The following is a 15769-nucleotide window of genomic DNA, read 5'->3' as shown; positions in this document are numbered from 1 at the left end:
ATGAGTAAGTTAAAATTCATACTGTCAGGATTTATAAAATTTGAAAAATAAACTTTTAAAACATATTTAATAATGTTGCTATAGGAAATTATTTATATTATATGTAAATGATTAATGCATTGAGGTATCCTATTACTACTCCCAAATTACTCTTTTAGATTAGAGATACGGCACAGAATTTCTCAATCCAATCTGGCTCTGAGTTTGTTTTTCTTTATTCTTTATTATTATTGCCCCTTTTTTACATATACATGGTATTACATGTTATATAAACATTGCCATAGGGAAGGGGGGATATTTTTTTCCTAAACAACAGGCTCCTCAACTGATTACAAATAATCAGATAATTTTTAAACATTTTGTCCTTTCAGAGAAATTGTACAACTCAAATGGACGGGAGTTAAGGCGGGCCCTCTTCTCCTTGAAACAGATATTTCAAGTAAGTGAACATTACCTCTTTATACAAATTTTGTTTCTTCAGAAACTAATGTATTTCATTATTATTGCTGGGGGAGAGTTATTATTATTATTTTGCCACAGCAGGTAATAGAGTAAACCTCTAGGCTTAATATACTTTTATCCAATTTATTTTATTATTTATTACTATTACTTCTTAATGTCTTTCTCAAACCACACTTAGGATAATTCATAGAAAGTTCCAAAGAAGCTTCAGAGTAATTCCTGAGGAAGCAAGGGCATCTGCAAAAAGGCCAGATGAGCAATCAATATAGCAGCCACAACTAGGCAGTTAAAATCTATCCCATTTTATGTGTCATGTGCAAGAAGATTTTTCATCATGGGGTCATACCAGTATCTTAACTTTTTTGAGTCCGCTTCAACAAGGAAAATAAATTCAGTGAAAAAAATCTTCCTATATTCTTAACATAAATAGGAAACTTCTTAATTTTATTTACTATGTAGTGTGAAAATGTGAAAAAGTGTGAAAGGACTAATGAGATGGAATTTACAAAGAGCTAAATTTCTTTATTGTGTCACAATATAAAAATCAGAATCATCACAATTTTTAAATAAATGAATAATATTTCTATTACTTTACAATGCCATTATGTTGCAAAGTTACTCCTTTCATGCACAAAAGCAGATAGAGCCTTTGGATTTTATTACCCATTTCTATGCAATACTGTTGAATCATAACATCTTGTTTATGTCATGACAAGTTGTGCATAAAACTCAAAAATGGCTGATTTGTGATATATGAATCATAAACACATATGCATGCATGCATACATACAATACTTACAGTACATACGTCTAAAGTGTTTTTGATTTTTACAGATAATATGAGCAAAACCAAAGTTATAAGAATTACAAAACTATACACTTGAACTATACACTTCGGCCACTGAATCCAAGTTTCCATTCAGTACAGGAACACCAGCCAAAAATCCCAGATAGATGGACATCTCTATGCAGACACATCACCATCTTGAATGAGACTGATACCTGTAGTATCATCTGCAAACAGTGCTTTAAAAGAGAGATCTCTATAGATGCAATCATTGATATATAGATAAAAGAGCAATAGAGAGAATATACAGCCCTGAGGAGGTATTTACCCAGGTATTAGATGTAATTTTCCTTAGCTTCACCTTGCTTCCTATCTGTCAAAAAGCTTATAATCCACCTACAGACACAGTTAGTTGAGTTGGTTTAGGTGTCGAACTCAAGGACTGCAGACCAGATCCGGCCTGCAGGGTGCCTAATCCGGCCCGCGGGGCTGGCCTAGAAATATCAAACAACCATCCCAATTTGGTCGCAATTTGGGAGTCCTCCTGGACCCTCAGCTGACTTTTGAACACCACTTGTCGGCTGTGACCAGGGGGGCATTTGCCCAGGTTCGCCTGGTGCACCAGTTGCGTCCCTACCTGAACCGGGAGGCCCTCACAACAGTCACTCGCGCCCTTGTGACCTCTAGACTGGACTACTGCAACGTGCTCTACATGGGGCAGCCCTTGAAGAGCATTCGGCGACTTCAGCTTGTCCAGAATGCAGCTGCGCGAGCGATTGTGGGTGCACATCGGTTCACCCACGCAACACCTATCCTCTGCGAGCTGCACTGGCTGCCTATTGGTCTCCGGATACGCTTCAAGGCGCTAGTCGTCACTTATAAAGCCCTTCATGATATTGGACCTGGGTACTTGAGAGACCGCCTGCTGCCAATTACCTCCACTAGACCGATTAGATCCCACAGATTACGCCTCCTCCGAATTCCACCCGCCAGCCAGTGTCGACTGGCGACTACCCGGAGGAAAGCCTTCTCTGTGGCTGCTCCGACCCTCTGGAACGAACTCCCCGTGGACATTCAAACCCTCACCACCCTCCAGGCCTTCCGCAAAGCCCTTAAAACCTGGCTGTTCCGACAGGCCTGGGGCTAAAGAACTGTTGCCCCCATCTCGAATTGGTATGACTGTTGTGTGTTTTAAATTATGTATTGTTTTGTGTCGTTTAATTTTTTGTTTGTATCCCCCTTCCCTGGTTGAGTTGTGAGCCGCCCTGAGTCCCCTTCGGGGGGAAAGGGCAGCATATAAATAAAATCAACATTCAACATTCAACATACATGGTGACTCTGGTGGCTAAAACAGGCCAATACAGCTCCCTATGACTTGTTTTTGGCCTCCTGCAGCACTCTGCTGGCCAAAAACAGGCTGAAAAACAACCCAAAACTAGCCTGAAATAGACAGCATGGCCAGTTTTTGCCTGGCAGAGTGCTTCAGGAGGCCCTGGAAGGCAAAAACAAGGTGCAGGGGGCTGCGCACAGACCCCCTGCACCCCGTTTTGGCCAGCAGGGTGTTGCAGGAGGCATCTGTTTATTTAAGATGAGGAAGGTAACAATAGATGACAGTAATCTTCTTTCAAACCTATAGATAGGATCATCTGCCAGTTGACAATTCTCTTCAGTAAAGAAGGGAGGTCTATGGTAGCCAATGATGTTTATCATTGTTGCTTGTTCATTAGCTGAGAACTGGTTTCTCAACTGTTTCCTCGTGGAAAAATAAATGTAAAGGGAATCTTGCAAGGTTTTGAACACAAAATAAAATAATATAAAACTATCAGACTCTGAAAGCATTTTTCTCCTAGACATCTGTGCATGATTACCTATCAAGCCTGCCTACCAACTAGAAGTCAAGGGCAGGCCACCAAAACAGAGTTGGCAAGACATCATCAACAGAGATATGTAAGCTACGGGCCTGCACCCTTTGATGACCGTGCAAAGTGATGTTCAATGATCCGAAAAGTGGAGCTTGTACTTGTGGGAATAAGCTAGGAAGAAGAAGATCTGTGCATGATTCTCTTCTGAGTTTCAATATTGTAATTTTCATTCCACAACCTCTGTATGGGCTCTGTTTTCTCACATTAGCCACCCTTGTTCCTGGAAAAGTTGACAAGCAAATAGCTCCAGCAAATTACTTCCTTAACAACCTGTCTATGGAGGTTCCCAGGCATCCAGGTCATAGTTGTCCCAAAGGTGCTTTTTCAAGAGGCAATTTGACTTTCATGTTTTTCTCTGAAAACATTTCGCTTCTCATCCAAGAAGCTTCTTCATCTTCTTAAATGAGAAACAAAATGTCTTCAAAGAAAAACAAGAAAGTCTAGTTGCTTCTTGAAAAAGCATCTTTGGCTTCCTTAAGGACAGTTATTATAAGATTACAGTAACAGACTCTTGCAAGTTTTCTCCTTTTATGTTCAAGAGAACTAGGGAAGGTTAAGTCAGAGATTCTTTCCCAAATTATAGTTCTGCTTTAGATTTCTTTTCTCTGACCATTGTCTTGTCTCATTCTCCTGTTTGTCAAAATTATCACTACTGCCCATTCCAACAACTTATTAAAAATAGAGGAGACTAATCTGTAGGCCAATTGTAGGCATGCTGTTGAATCAGGTGGAACAGACTCACATTTCTTGAGAAGTCTATTTCACTATCAATGCAAAATCATTTAAGAGTTATGCAGTTATTCATCCAGTTCTAAATCTACCAGAACACTGTATCTCCCCTACATTTAACTACCATATGTTATCTACAAGAATGTGTAATGAGATAGCTCTTGAAACATATTAGCAAACTCAAGAAAAATATATCTATCCACAACATTCAGCCAAACTAATTAGGAGATAATTAAAAGAGACAAGATTACTCCAACACAAATGAATTATTCAGAAAACTATTCTTGCTTCTCCTTGCTTGACCCATTGTATTTTCCTCTCCAGATAAAGGACATTAATTCCCTGTTTTGGGATTAAAATACATAACAGGATGGGCAAAGAAAAAGTAAGTTAGGATACCAATACAAATGAAGCTGGCAGGGGACTTACAAGCATCTCATCAATTAATAATTGCAGTGCATGTAAAAAAAGAACATTGCGTTGATCAGTTTTCCTGAAATAGCTTAAAACTGATGATATGTATCAGTTTAGCTGTTTCTTGCTTAATTGTGGTTGCAAAATTTCTGGGTTGCAGAATTTTTGAGTTCTGTAACAAAATGTCCTGTGAGATTAAAATGCTCTGCTATTTCTTTGTTCTTATTTGTATCCATTAATCATTTTGTGAAAAGTCTGACCTGTTCATCCTATAAAGAATCCAGAGACACAGTGCTGGCAGATAACCATTAAGGCTTGCAGCCTTGCCTGTTTTCATCTTTTTAATAGCATCTGGTATTTCAAAAGCAGTTATAGGATCATTTATACATTGTTTTTGCACCTGTGAAAGCTTCATTAGTTATTTTAAAAGATACTCATATACATTTTTTGTAAGTTCATGTCCTTTTTCTTATATGAATTTGAGTAGATATTATAAAATGAATTTTTGATACAGAAGTTATCTGTCAATATTGTCTTGCCCTCCTGGATTTTACCAATCGTTACCTTTTCTCTTTCTTTTCTTAATCTATATGTCAATAATCTTCCTAGTTTATTTGAAAACTCAGAATGTCTTTGTTTCACATAGTTAAATTTTATTTACATTTCCAGAATGGTCAACATAATGTAGAGCAGTGATGGCGAATCTTTTTGTAAACGTGTGCCAAAGCCCACAATGCAGCGCCCCCTGCACATGTGTGTGTGAGACACACACACACTATACGGAGGGGAGTTTTTACCCTCCCCAGGTTCCAGAGGTTTTCCTTGAGCCACAGGGATGGCGAAAACAGCCTCCCCCAGGCTCCGGAGGCTCTCCAGAGGCCAAAACATGCCTGTTTCCAAGCTTTTGGAAGTCCTGCTTTTCGTCCTCCCCAGACTCCGGAGGCTTTCCTGAAGCCTGGAAAATGGCCTTCCCTGGCCCTCTGGAAGGCCGAAAATCAGCTGGCCAGCGCACGCATGCGTGCTGGAGCTGACGGCTCGCATGCCAGCAGATATGGCTCTGTGTGCTACCTGTGGCACAGGTGCCATAAGTTCACTATCACAGGTGTAGAGCTTCCTCCGAAAGGACTGCGGGCAATCAGGCCCTTTTATCCCTTTCTCAGGTGACCAGCCCAACCTGGCCCATGCACACCAACACAGGGACTTACAGGCTTTAATTAGAAAAATTATGACCATTAAGATAAACTCAAACAACACAATAATTTAAAACATGCACCCTTATGGTGAGCAATGATGTGGAAGCTGTTGTCTCATAAAAATGTCATCTGCAAGCCCACTGAGGCCTAAGGAGTCTTTCTCTCATGGCAGCCAGGATACAGTCTTTAGGCTGAGGTTTAGCCATGTTTTCTTCCTTGTGGTGACAATCTCTTTCTTAGGGAATGCAGCCTCATTTCCACATAATATTTTTGTTCTAGTTCTTCCCTCTCAGTCCTTTTATCCTCAGCTGCTTGAATCTATTGTCCTACTTCCAGCATTCTGATTTAACTCCCCTTGCTGGGGATTATGTTTCCCAGAAATCTCCTTCAGGGCCTCTTCCTATCCTAAATCAATGACCAAGGCCCCAACCACAAGGGAACCCACTAATGGAGGAGGCTACATAATAGTTGGCATAATAATTTAATTTCTATAATTTTAGAGTTTGTTGGTTCTTCTGTAAGTCATATTTTTTTTCATTTTAAATTTCTCCAATATCTTTTGCATCTTTTCTTGATTTTTTTCTTTTCTAAGCAATTGTATTTGATTAAATAACCTCTCATAATGACTTTGCTCGCTTGCCAAATAATCGTTAAATGTATCTTTATCCAAATTGTTGTTAAATATTCATTCAGTTTCTCTTTGTAGTTTTTAAAAATCTTCTGTAGAATAGTCTCATTTCAATCTCCATATAAACTCTATTCCTTCTTCTAAGCATCAGAAGAACTATATAATGATGCGGAAATCTTAGAAGCAAAATATCCACTTTTGAAATTTTATTAGCATAGTTCTTGAAGATCTGTATCATATCAATTACTGAAAAGAATTTATGTCTTTATGAAAAAAAAGGTTTACTCTCTTGAGCTTTTCAAAGACTGTTTGGCATTCCATGGACCTTTAGAAGGGTTTCCCCAGTTTGGGTTTTCTCTCCCCTCTTGTTTTGAGCAGATTGGTTAATGGTACTGCGATTTGAGAAAAAAAGCAGGAATGAACACTCTGTAAAAGTTTGTGAAGTCTAGAAAGCTCTGCAGCTGTTTATGGGTGCATGGTGCCTCCCAATCTAGTATCACACCTACTTTTCTGGATCCATTTTCACTATCTCATGAGAGATTGGTACCCCAGGTAATCAAGTTTAGATTGATGAAACTCACATTTGGAGAGTTTAATGTATAAATTGGTTGCTAGAAGCTTTTCCAAAACAGCTTTCACCAGTTTTATGTGTTCATCCATGGTTTCTGTGTAAATTAGAATGTTATCTAGGTAAACCAAGACTCCCTTAAACAGGTGTTTGGGTAGCACCTCGTTAATTAGTTGCATAACCATGGCGATGCCCCTTGTAAACTGAATGGGAGGAATTAGAAGTAACCTAGTGACCAATTGAAAGCATTTTTCCACTTGTCACTCACACTTGGTAATATGCTTCTTTTAGGTCCAACTTGGCAGTTCTGACTAGATCATAAAACAAATCAGTTCAATATTCTAATCAGGCTCAAATTCTCCTACTTTAAACATATTATGCAAAGACCTAACTCGCTGGAGAAGACTAATGCTGAGAAAGGTGGAAGAAAAGAGGATAGTCAGCACCTGAACTAATTTACAATAGCAGTATATCCACAATCAAAAGATTAGGTTAGGAACACAACAACATGGTCACTAAGAGTTAGCAATGATTTGATAACACACTATTGCTAAATGCCCTGAGAAGGCATCTTGTGACCGCTATATTTACATGGATTCAAAATTATATTTTCTTATATGAAAAAGATAAGTGAATTGACTTGATCCATCCTTCTCACTTTCTTCTATCCCCAGCAATCAGTTCCAATTCATTCTTAGTAAATTTTGTTCTGTTTCAAATGAAGCCTGTTCCATTAGCAGCATTTTCTGGTTGGCTAGCCCTCAGCCCTGGAATTAAGTCAGGAAGGGGCCTTGGAGGAGACTTATGGAAAATATTGTCTCAACCAGTGGAAGTTAAATCAGAATGCTGGGGAGTAGGATGACAGTCAAGCAGCTCAGAAAAAATGGATTCAGAGGGAGGGAAAAGGACAATGCTACTACAAGGAAAGAGGAGGGATTGCTTCAGAGAGAGAGAGATTGTCACCTCAGGGAAGAAAGTAGCTACATTAACCTAGAGATTGTATTCTAGCTGCTACAAGGAGTAGACTCCATAGGCCTTTAATTGGGCCTGCAGATGATGTGTTTAGGAGACAACAGGATTGGTGAGGGACTACGTGGCATAAAAAGGATAGTCTTGGGACACTTAGCTGGAGCAACATTCTTAATCATAAGGATTAATGTTTTATATTATTATGTAGTTTAATCTGATTTTAAGGACCACTATTTTAATGTGCTGCTGTGTTATTGTTTAAATGTCTATTGCATTTGGTGTTTATTGTTGATTTTGTTTTAATGAATATTATTTCTAATCAAAGCTAAAGTGTCTTCACTGTGTTGGTATTCCAGAGCTAATGTGTTGGTCATCTGGGGAAGGAATAGAAAGGTCCAATAGCTAGCAATCCCTTTGGGAGAAATGCTACACACAAACAAAAGTTATAAGCACTTTGAAAGAACAGATCCCTATACTCGCTGCTATGAAATTCTGGCTTCTTCCTGATTACATGTACTTGTCTCATTAGATGTAGCAGAAATGGCATGTAATAGGCACTAGCTGCTTAAACATTCTGTCTGAAGATACCCAGGAAGCAATCTTTTTCTGCTGGGGCGCTCGTGTTCTGGAACATAATTCCTCCTGATGCCATGATTTCAATGCTTTTAAGACAATCCTCAAAGTTTGGTTCTTTTAACAGGCTTGGGGACGCAAGTATAGGTTGCTAATCCATTCTCCCATAGTCCTTTTTATCCATTTAAATTGTTTAATTTTTATCATACTTTTTATTGTTTTATTGTTTATTATTTAAGTCATATATGTGAGATAAGTGATTATATAAATTTAATAAAGAAATAGAAGAGACAATGTGAATTTTTCAAAATCCAAAAGTGAAAACAAGTTTGTATTCTTAAAATCTTAAAAACATGTGATGTGTTAGGTAAGCGCCGCATTGGGAGAATGAGTACATTCAGCAAAGCATTGTGAGAGTTGTGTTGGAGAACACACAAACCAGCATACAGAGACACTGCAGATTAAATAGACTTTTACTTTTGTGGAAATAGAAGTATCAATGTCTTTCAGTTAAGGGATAATCCAAATAACATAGTCCAGTAACATATAATCAGTTCGGCACTCAAAGTTTGCTAACAATTACAAAATTTACAATAGCTCATGGGACTTTCTAACAGCCAGCTTCCAAAACACTCAGATCAGATCAGCCCAGCATCTAATGAAACAGAGAGCTAACAGTCATTCTGGCTCCCTCTTATGGCCGCTTGAGGAAAACAGCAACCAATCACATTTTACAGTATGGTTTAAAGAAACAGGTACAACATTGTCACATGATTTATATATTGGCAACCCAACCGCTAGATTATATTCCTAACATGATGTCTCAGCTGTTAAAGACCTGAGTGCTACATGACAGGGTGAGCTCTCATTACTTGCCACATTCCTCCCCAGCTAGCAATTCAAAAGCATGGAAATGCAAGTAGATTAAGTAGATGTCACTTTGGTGGGAAGGTAACAATTATCTGTGCACCTCAGCATATAATCATGTTTTGTCTTCAGACAAAGCTGGGTCCCTCAGCTAAGAGCACCAACCTCTAGAGTTGGAAACTACTGGATAGGGGGAACCTTTACTTTCGTTCTTAAAATCAGAATATATTTACCAAAACTGCTATATTTGAAATGCAAAAATTTAGATGGTTTTCTTATATCTCCCTGCTTCCATTTTGTTGCAATTTGTTGCCAGATACAAGAGTTCCAAACTAAAATGGTGCAGTTCTTTCTCACAATATTTCTTCATTACGTAGCTGTCACTTTCTACATTTTAATCAATCTGAAAATGAGAAAAGAAATTACCATATTTTTGGAGTATAATAAGATGCACCCTAATTTTTGGGTAGGAAAACAGGAAAAAAAGTTTCTGCTTCTGCCTACCAGCATTCATTGGTAGTAATCTGGCTAGTGTCCTTGCAGCAAACAGCAAATGGCCTAGCAAGGTTCAGCAACCTGATTCAGGAGGAGCAGCTGATTGAAGGGTGGAATACCCACAACCAGCTGTTCTAGGTTGCAGGGATTGCCACAGAACATCACTGCCTGTGTGCCTCGCATTTTCTGGTGGTTCCAGGTGATGGAGATCCTCACTTCCACTCAGATTTTGATAATGAGCAGTACAGATTTTTTTTTAGCCATTTACAACAAACCCTATCACCCTACGTGGATTTAATTGAAGTGTTTGGGGTGGGGGATGATTTTCACGGGGACAAGACGGACTTGGCTGCTTGAAGAAGCTGGCCCAGCACTGGTGGCACTTGGGATCACTGAAGCCCTCTTGGAGGGGCACCTGCCATGGGGACCCAGGCCCTTCCGTACAAAGGCATTTACAGTAACAATGTGTTGGTTAACATTGCCTCCCACAACCATTTCCTCCTCTCCTTAAATCCTCTCTCCTCTACATGAGCTAAACTTTTGTGGCATAAAACTTAAATCAGGTGCTCTTGTGAGGTGGCATGCAAGCTCCTTGGGAGTGGCAAGGATAAGCTTGGTGTTTCCTCTCTCCCAACCCCCTTCCTCTTTCCCCCCTTTCCCCAACCTGCCTGTGATCTTAGCTCATGGCTTCTTATCTTTGCTTTTCTTCCGCCTGCCTCATTCTGTAAGCTGGAGTCCTGAGGAAGTACGGCAGAAACACGTGAAAGTGAGATGTAAAAAACCAAAACAAATGCTGAGTTTCAGCCAGTAGAAGCTTGGTAGCAGGGTTGCCGAGGAACCAGAGGGTGCAAATCCGAGGGGAAGAAGGTGGCTGTTTTCCTCCTTAAGGGGTCCCTTTCCCTGGATTCATAGGGAATCACTTGTCCCTGCAAGGTCTCTTGTCCCCTTTGTTTCTCCCTTCCCCCACTTTTGTGAGGATTGTAGTGCCCTTGGGAAGGTGATCAGGCTTTTAAAATGTTAGGAAAGGAGGAAGGAGAAAAAGGGCTTTTCGGGCAGTGGTTTTCAGCAGTTCCAAGCACGGCTTTCTTTCCCAGTTACTCAGAGGCTTTTGTATATGCTGCCCTCCTCCTCCTGCAAATGAGAGGTGCCTCAGAGGCCCTAAATTTCTCAGGACTCTAGATTGGGAAGTTAAAAACCTGAAATGGGGTACAATCAAGCTTGATTCAAAGGCTTTGGCTTTGGATTGCTGCGCTGCCACCCAAAAATGCTGTTACAGTGATCTCTGCAGAGCCCACTTCAACCTGCCCCTTCTCGGGCAGTTCCAGGTGGCAGAGATTGCGATAACATCATTTTTGGAAAAGTGATCTCAGGAGCTTAATTGTATCCCATTCCAGGTTTTTAACTTCCCAACCTAGTGTCCTGGGAGGAAGAAGAGCATTTCAGGTAACAAGCAGTTCTAAGCTGCAGGGATACAATCTGCCTCCGCAGTGCCCTTTTTGGAATCGGATAGGGGATTGTGGTGCTGCCACCCAAAAATGCTTTTGTTGAAAAGGCTTTGAACACAATTCCATGGGAATCAGGCTCCATGTGGAAGTGAGGATTTCCTCCCCCCCCCCCACCCCGGCCTGGAACCATCTGAAAATGCGATGCATGGAGGGTGTGGGTAGAGCTACATTCAGAGTATAAGACATACCCAGATTTTCACCCTCTTTTTTAGGGAAAAAAGGTGCATCTTATACTCTGAAAAATACGGTAGCTTGCTTTTGTGTTTTATGGTATGGAAAGTAGAGCAAGAAAGAAAATAATTGGAAATAAAGTTACTGTGAAAAATAGAAAGGAGATTTGCAATTACTCTTTGCCAGTCCCTCAATCTACAAAAATTATTTAAATTATTTTTAATATATGTTTAGTTGTCATTATGGGTAGGAAGATTTAGACTGGAAAATCAGTCTAAGTGATGCAGAAGGTGGTTTAGTTTTAACCAAATTCTAGGAAGAAAAATCATATGAAGGAGAGCAGAGTGAGTAAAAATCTATGCTTGAGGATGAGGATAAGGAGAAAAATGATAAAGCTTTTTCATTTTGTCTAAAGCAGGAGGCCCTGGGCCATGGACTGGTGTTGGTCCATGACCTGCTAGGAACCAGGGCACACAACCGGAGATGAACAGCATGCGAGTGAGCAATCAAAGCTTCATCTATATTTGCAGCTGCTCCCCAGCATTACCCTCTCAGCTCACCTCATCAGGCCGTATATTCTTGTAGGAGCGTGAACCGTACTGTAAACTGTGTGTGTGAGGGATGTAGGTTGCATGCTCCTCCTCCCTTCCCCCTTGGTCTGTGGAAAAAATGTCTTGCACAAAAATCAGTCCCTAGTGCCAAAAAGGTTGGGGGGATTGCTGATCTACAGCATTTGTAGTTAGGGAAAGGAAGAATGAAAGGGACACAATTGATGCCCTTTAGATTATGAGACATCTTCTAAAACATTCTTGGACGCCAAAAATCTTTTTCATCCTTGTTTGTGGGTGAATGGTTTTTTGAAGAGTGGTTATATCAATATAGAACAGTTTTTTAATCCAAAAATTAGTCTTCATTTAATAACCATAATTGGTACCAACAGTTGTTAAATGAAGCAATCTGTTAAATAAACCACAACTGTGCTTATGATCCTACGCCTGCTTTTCTTTGCTTTACGGAACTGAAAAAGTTATAAATGCAAGGATTGGTTGTAAAATTGCTTTTTCATCACTGCCATAGCCACAAACAGTTACTAAAGTGGGGCAGGCTGTATGTGCTTAGTAAAACAAGAAAAAGGAGCAAGCAAAGAACATGCTGGCTTGATACCATCAAAGCTGATACAAACAACTGAAAGAAGCTGTGTTTGGTAAGAAAGCGTGAAGAGCACTTTCCTATAAAGTCACCAAGAGTTGGACATGACTGAATGGAGAAAACTACTGCTACTTTATTTTCAGCATGTTACAAAATGTATCATTTGTCTTTTTTCCCCTTGTCCTCTCCCTCACAGGATGACAAGGATTTGGTTCATGAATTTGTTGTAGCAGAAGGCCTGGCTTGTTTAATAAAAGTGGGAGCTGAGGCAGACCAGAACTACCAGAATTACATCTTGAGAGGTACAGAAACTTAATCGTACTAGCTATGTATGTTTCACGTAACAACTCATCCTCTATTGCTCTCTTATCTGTTTAGTTTCATTGTAAACTATAATTGTAGCCAGTTCAATATGCCATTGCTACTATTTTTAGAATAATAGTTATCCTTTATATTTTTCTCTTGTCTTTTCCCGACAATTTATTCTGATAATTTCCAATTTTTTCTTCAAAAAGAATTTCATCTCTGATTTCTCAGAATGGCTTTTATCCCTTTAATTTTCCTCATATTTTTCTATTACTCAGAAAAATGCTTTATCTGTATAATTTTTTTCATTGCGCCCAGTATGCATACCTTTGTGTTTGTGTGTGTTTTTCTGTGTGCACATTTGAGTAAGTCTTGTCTCCTAGCAGCTGCCTGGACCAGTTTCTGTAGTTTTCTGTAATTTTCCTGTATTTTTGAAAGTAGTTTGCCTTTGCCTTCTTCGAAGAAGAAACCTGAAGCAAACATGACTGGTCTAAAGTCACCCAGCTGGCCTTGTGCAAGGCATTACTAGAATTCACAATCTCCCAGTTTCTAGCCTAATATTTTAACCACTAAACCAGTGGTGGGTTTCAAAAATTGTTCGAACCTACTCTGTGGGTGTGGCCTCCTTTGTGGGAGTGGCTTGCCACCCATGTGACCGGATATGAAGATGCCGACGACACTTGTCAGAACCACCTTAAATTACCTCACACACAGCACTGGCATGCATAAGAATATGATGTAAACTTGTTTTTTAAAAGGCATCTTTGGTTTGCGTTAAAACAACTTCAACACACGCAATGTTCTGATTGCACCAGTAGTCATCCTTACCTTTCACAGAGGCACTGAGTTTTATAAATATGAGCATGTTAGTGTAGAATAATCATATCCAAGGACCAGTGGTGGGTTTCAAAAAAAATTTGGAACCTCTTCTGTAGGTGTGGCCTGCTTTCCGGGTCCATTGGTGGAACCTCTTCTAACCGGCTCGGTAGATTTGATAAACTGGTTCTACCGAATAGGTGCTAACTGGTAGGAACCCACCTCTGCACTAAAGATATGTGGACTGGACTTTCATGTTTTTCTTTGAAGACATTTCACTTCTCATTCACCTTCTTAAGCTCTGTCGGGATGGTGGGGAATGGAAGGATTTATATTCCTTGCAGACATCTGATCATTTGCGTTCTTTTAGTGTGTCCTTAAGGCCACCTGGAGGTTTATCTGTGTTGTCAGGGTCACCTGCAAGAAGTCTTTAGTGACAGGACTCGCATGTGCTTCCACCCCAACAGCCCATAGACTACACATTGATATTGTACCTGGGGCCAAATTACCCAAACCAAAGCACTACTCCATGACATCAAGGGAACTAGAAGAACTGAGAGTGTTCATAGATAAGAACTTAGCCAGGAGTTTTATTCAACCCTCAAAGTCGCATATGGCAGCTCTGTGCTGTTATGGGAAAAGAAAGACAGCTCCCTGCTTTTATGTGTGGACTATCGTGGGCTCAATGCAATCTGCATGAAAAACGTGTATCCGCTGCTACTAATGAAGGACATGTTAGCCCATCTAGTGCAGAGTGGAAATATTTACCAAGCTATATTTGAGAGAAGCTTATTACTGCATGCATATCAAAGAGGAGGGATAAATGATGAACTGCATTTAATTGCCCCCTTGGATGTTTTCAATTCTGAGTCCTCCCATTTGGACTGTTGGGTGGTCCTGCCGTTGTTATGACTAAGATCGTCTAGGCAGAAGCAAGCATTGCTCTGCTAAATGCCACAACAAATAGCCCTACAATGGCTGGTAAAGTTGCACCCCACACTTCCCTGAAGGCAGCGATCCTCAGTCCCACAAACAAAAGCCAATAAACAACAAAACCATTCACAAAGGCAGAGAAGAAGTCCAAAGAGAAGATGCAAACTCATGAGGCAAGATCCAGAGTCAAGGGCAAAGATAGGTGCACAGAGTAAGTCACGTGCACAAAGCCAAAGGCAAGTCCATAAGGTAAAGCAAATCCTCAAGGCAGACTGCAAGACAGAGGAAGAAATGTGACTCAAGGCTGAATTTTTCCAAAGCTAGGGGGTGGTGTACGCCAAAACAAACAATTGTTCCCAACAAAGATAAACTCACCCTGCTTGTGTTTAAGTCGCATGTTCCTTGTGAAGCAGAGTGGGGCAAACTTCTCCCAAACAGCTTCACAGATCTCCTTTGAGCTTGCCTCCACTCTACTCTCTGTGCTCTTGAATTGAATGGGGGAGGCAGTTGTTTCTCATAGAGAGGACCTGCTGCCAATCAGCACCATTGTCAATCTGCAGCTGATCCTCCCCTGTGTCTGTGAGGGCAGGCAGCTCTCCATCTGGTTGCCTAAGGGGTCTAGGACAGTATTGTCCTCTGCCCCAATGCCTGAGGGGCCTGGTACAGCATCATTTTAGCCCCTGGCCTCTCCAAACATTCCAAGAGAGATGTGCCATCCTTGTCAGACAGTCCTGGTTCTAATTCCTCCTCCTCACTCGTATCTGATGGAGCCATGACAGCCATGTTGATGCAATGGATAAATGAAGTTTTGCATGAACATTTGTACAAGGCAGTTCTAGTCTACTTAGATTAAATTTTGATTCATATGGAGACTCGCAAAGAACATGTGAAACTAGTTAGAGCAGTACTGGAAAAACTAAGTGCCACACAACTACATGAAACTTTCAAAGTGTGAGTTCCATAAACCAAAATAGACGATTTCGGCTACCATATTTCACATAAGAGATGCGGTGGCTCAGTGGCTAAGACGCTGAGCTTGTCAATCAGAAAGGTTGGCAGGTCGGCAGTTCAAATCCCTAGCACTATGTAACAGAGTGAGCTCCCATTACTTTTACCAGCTTCTGCCAATCTAGCAGTTCGAAAGCACGTAAAAAATGTAATAGAAAAGTAGGGACCACCTTCGATGGGAAGGTAACAGCGTTCCATGTGCCTTCAGAGTTTAGTCATGCCAGCTGTATGACCACAGATATGTCTTTGGACAGTGCTTGCTCTTCACTTTGAA

General features: G+C 40.4%; 1 protein-coding gene across 6 annotated transcripts in view; it reads left to right on the top strand.

The window, feature by feature from the left end:
• FHOD3 (formin homology 2 domain containing 3) overlaps positions 1-15769 on the top strand; it is a 256533-nt gene that overhangs the window by 102841 nt on the left and 137923 nt on the right. For all 6 annotated transcript variants that reach the window (XR_015696402.1, XM_087713216.1, XM_087713213.1 and 3 more), the window contains exons 4-5: positions 372-439; positions 12629-12734. Coding sequence is in view for 5 of the 6 variants with exons in the window: in XM_087713216.1 (XP_087569342.1) it covers positions 372-439; positions 12629-12734 (174 nt within the window). In the remaining variant the exon portion in view is untranslated. The remainder of the gene's footprint in view (positions 1-371; positions 440-12628; positions 12735-15769) is intronic.

This window comes from Thamnophis sirtalis, unplaced genomic scaffold (assembly GCF_051295495.1).
Source record: "Thamnophis sirtalis isolate CommonGarterSnake01/CBP01778 unplaced genomic scaffold, rThaSir2_p1.2 scaffold_4, whole genome shotgun sequence".
NCBI lineage: Eukaryota > Metazoa > Chordata > Lepidosauria > Squamata > Natricidae > Thamnophis > Thamnophis sirtalis.
Note: the sequence above shows the minus strand (reverse complement) of the source record. Positions and strands in the feature narration are given on the sequence as shown.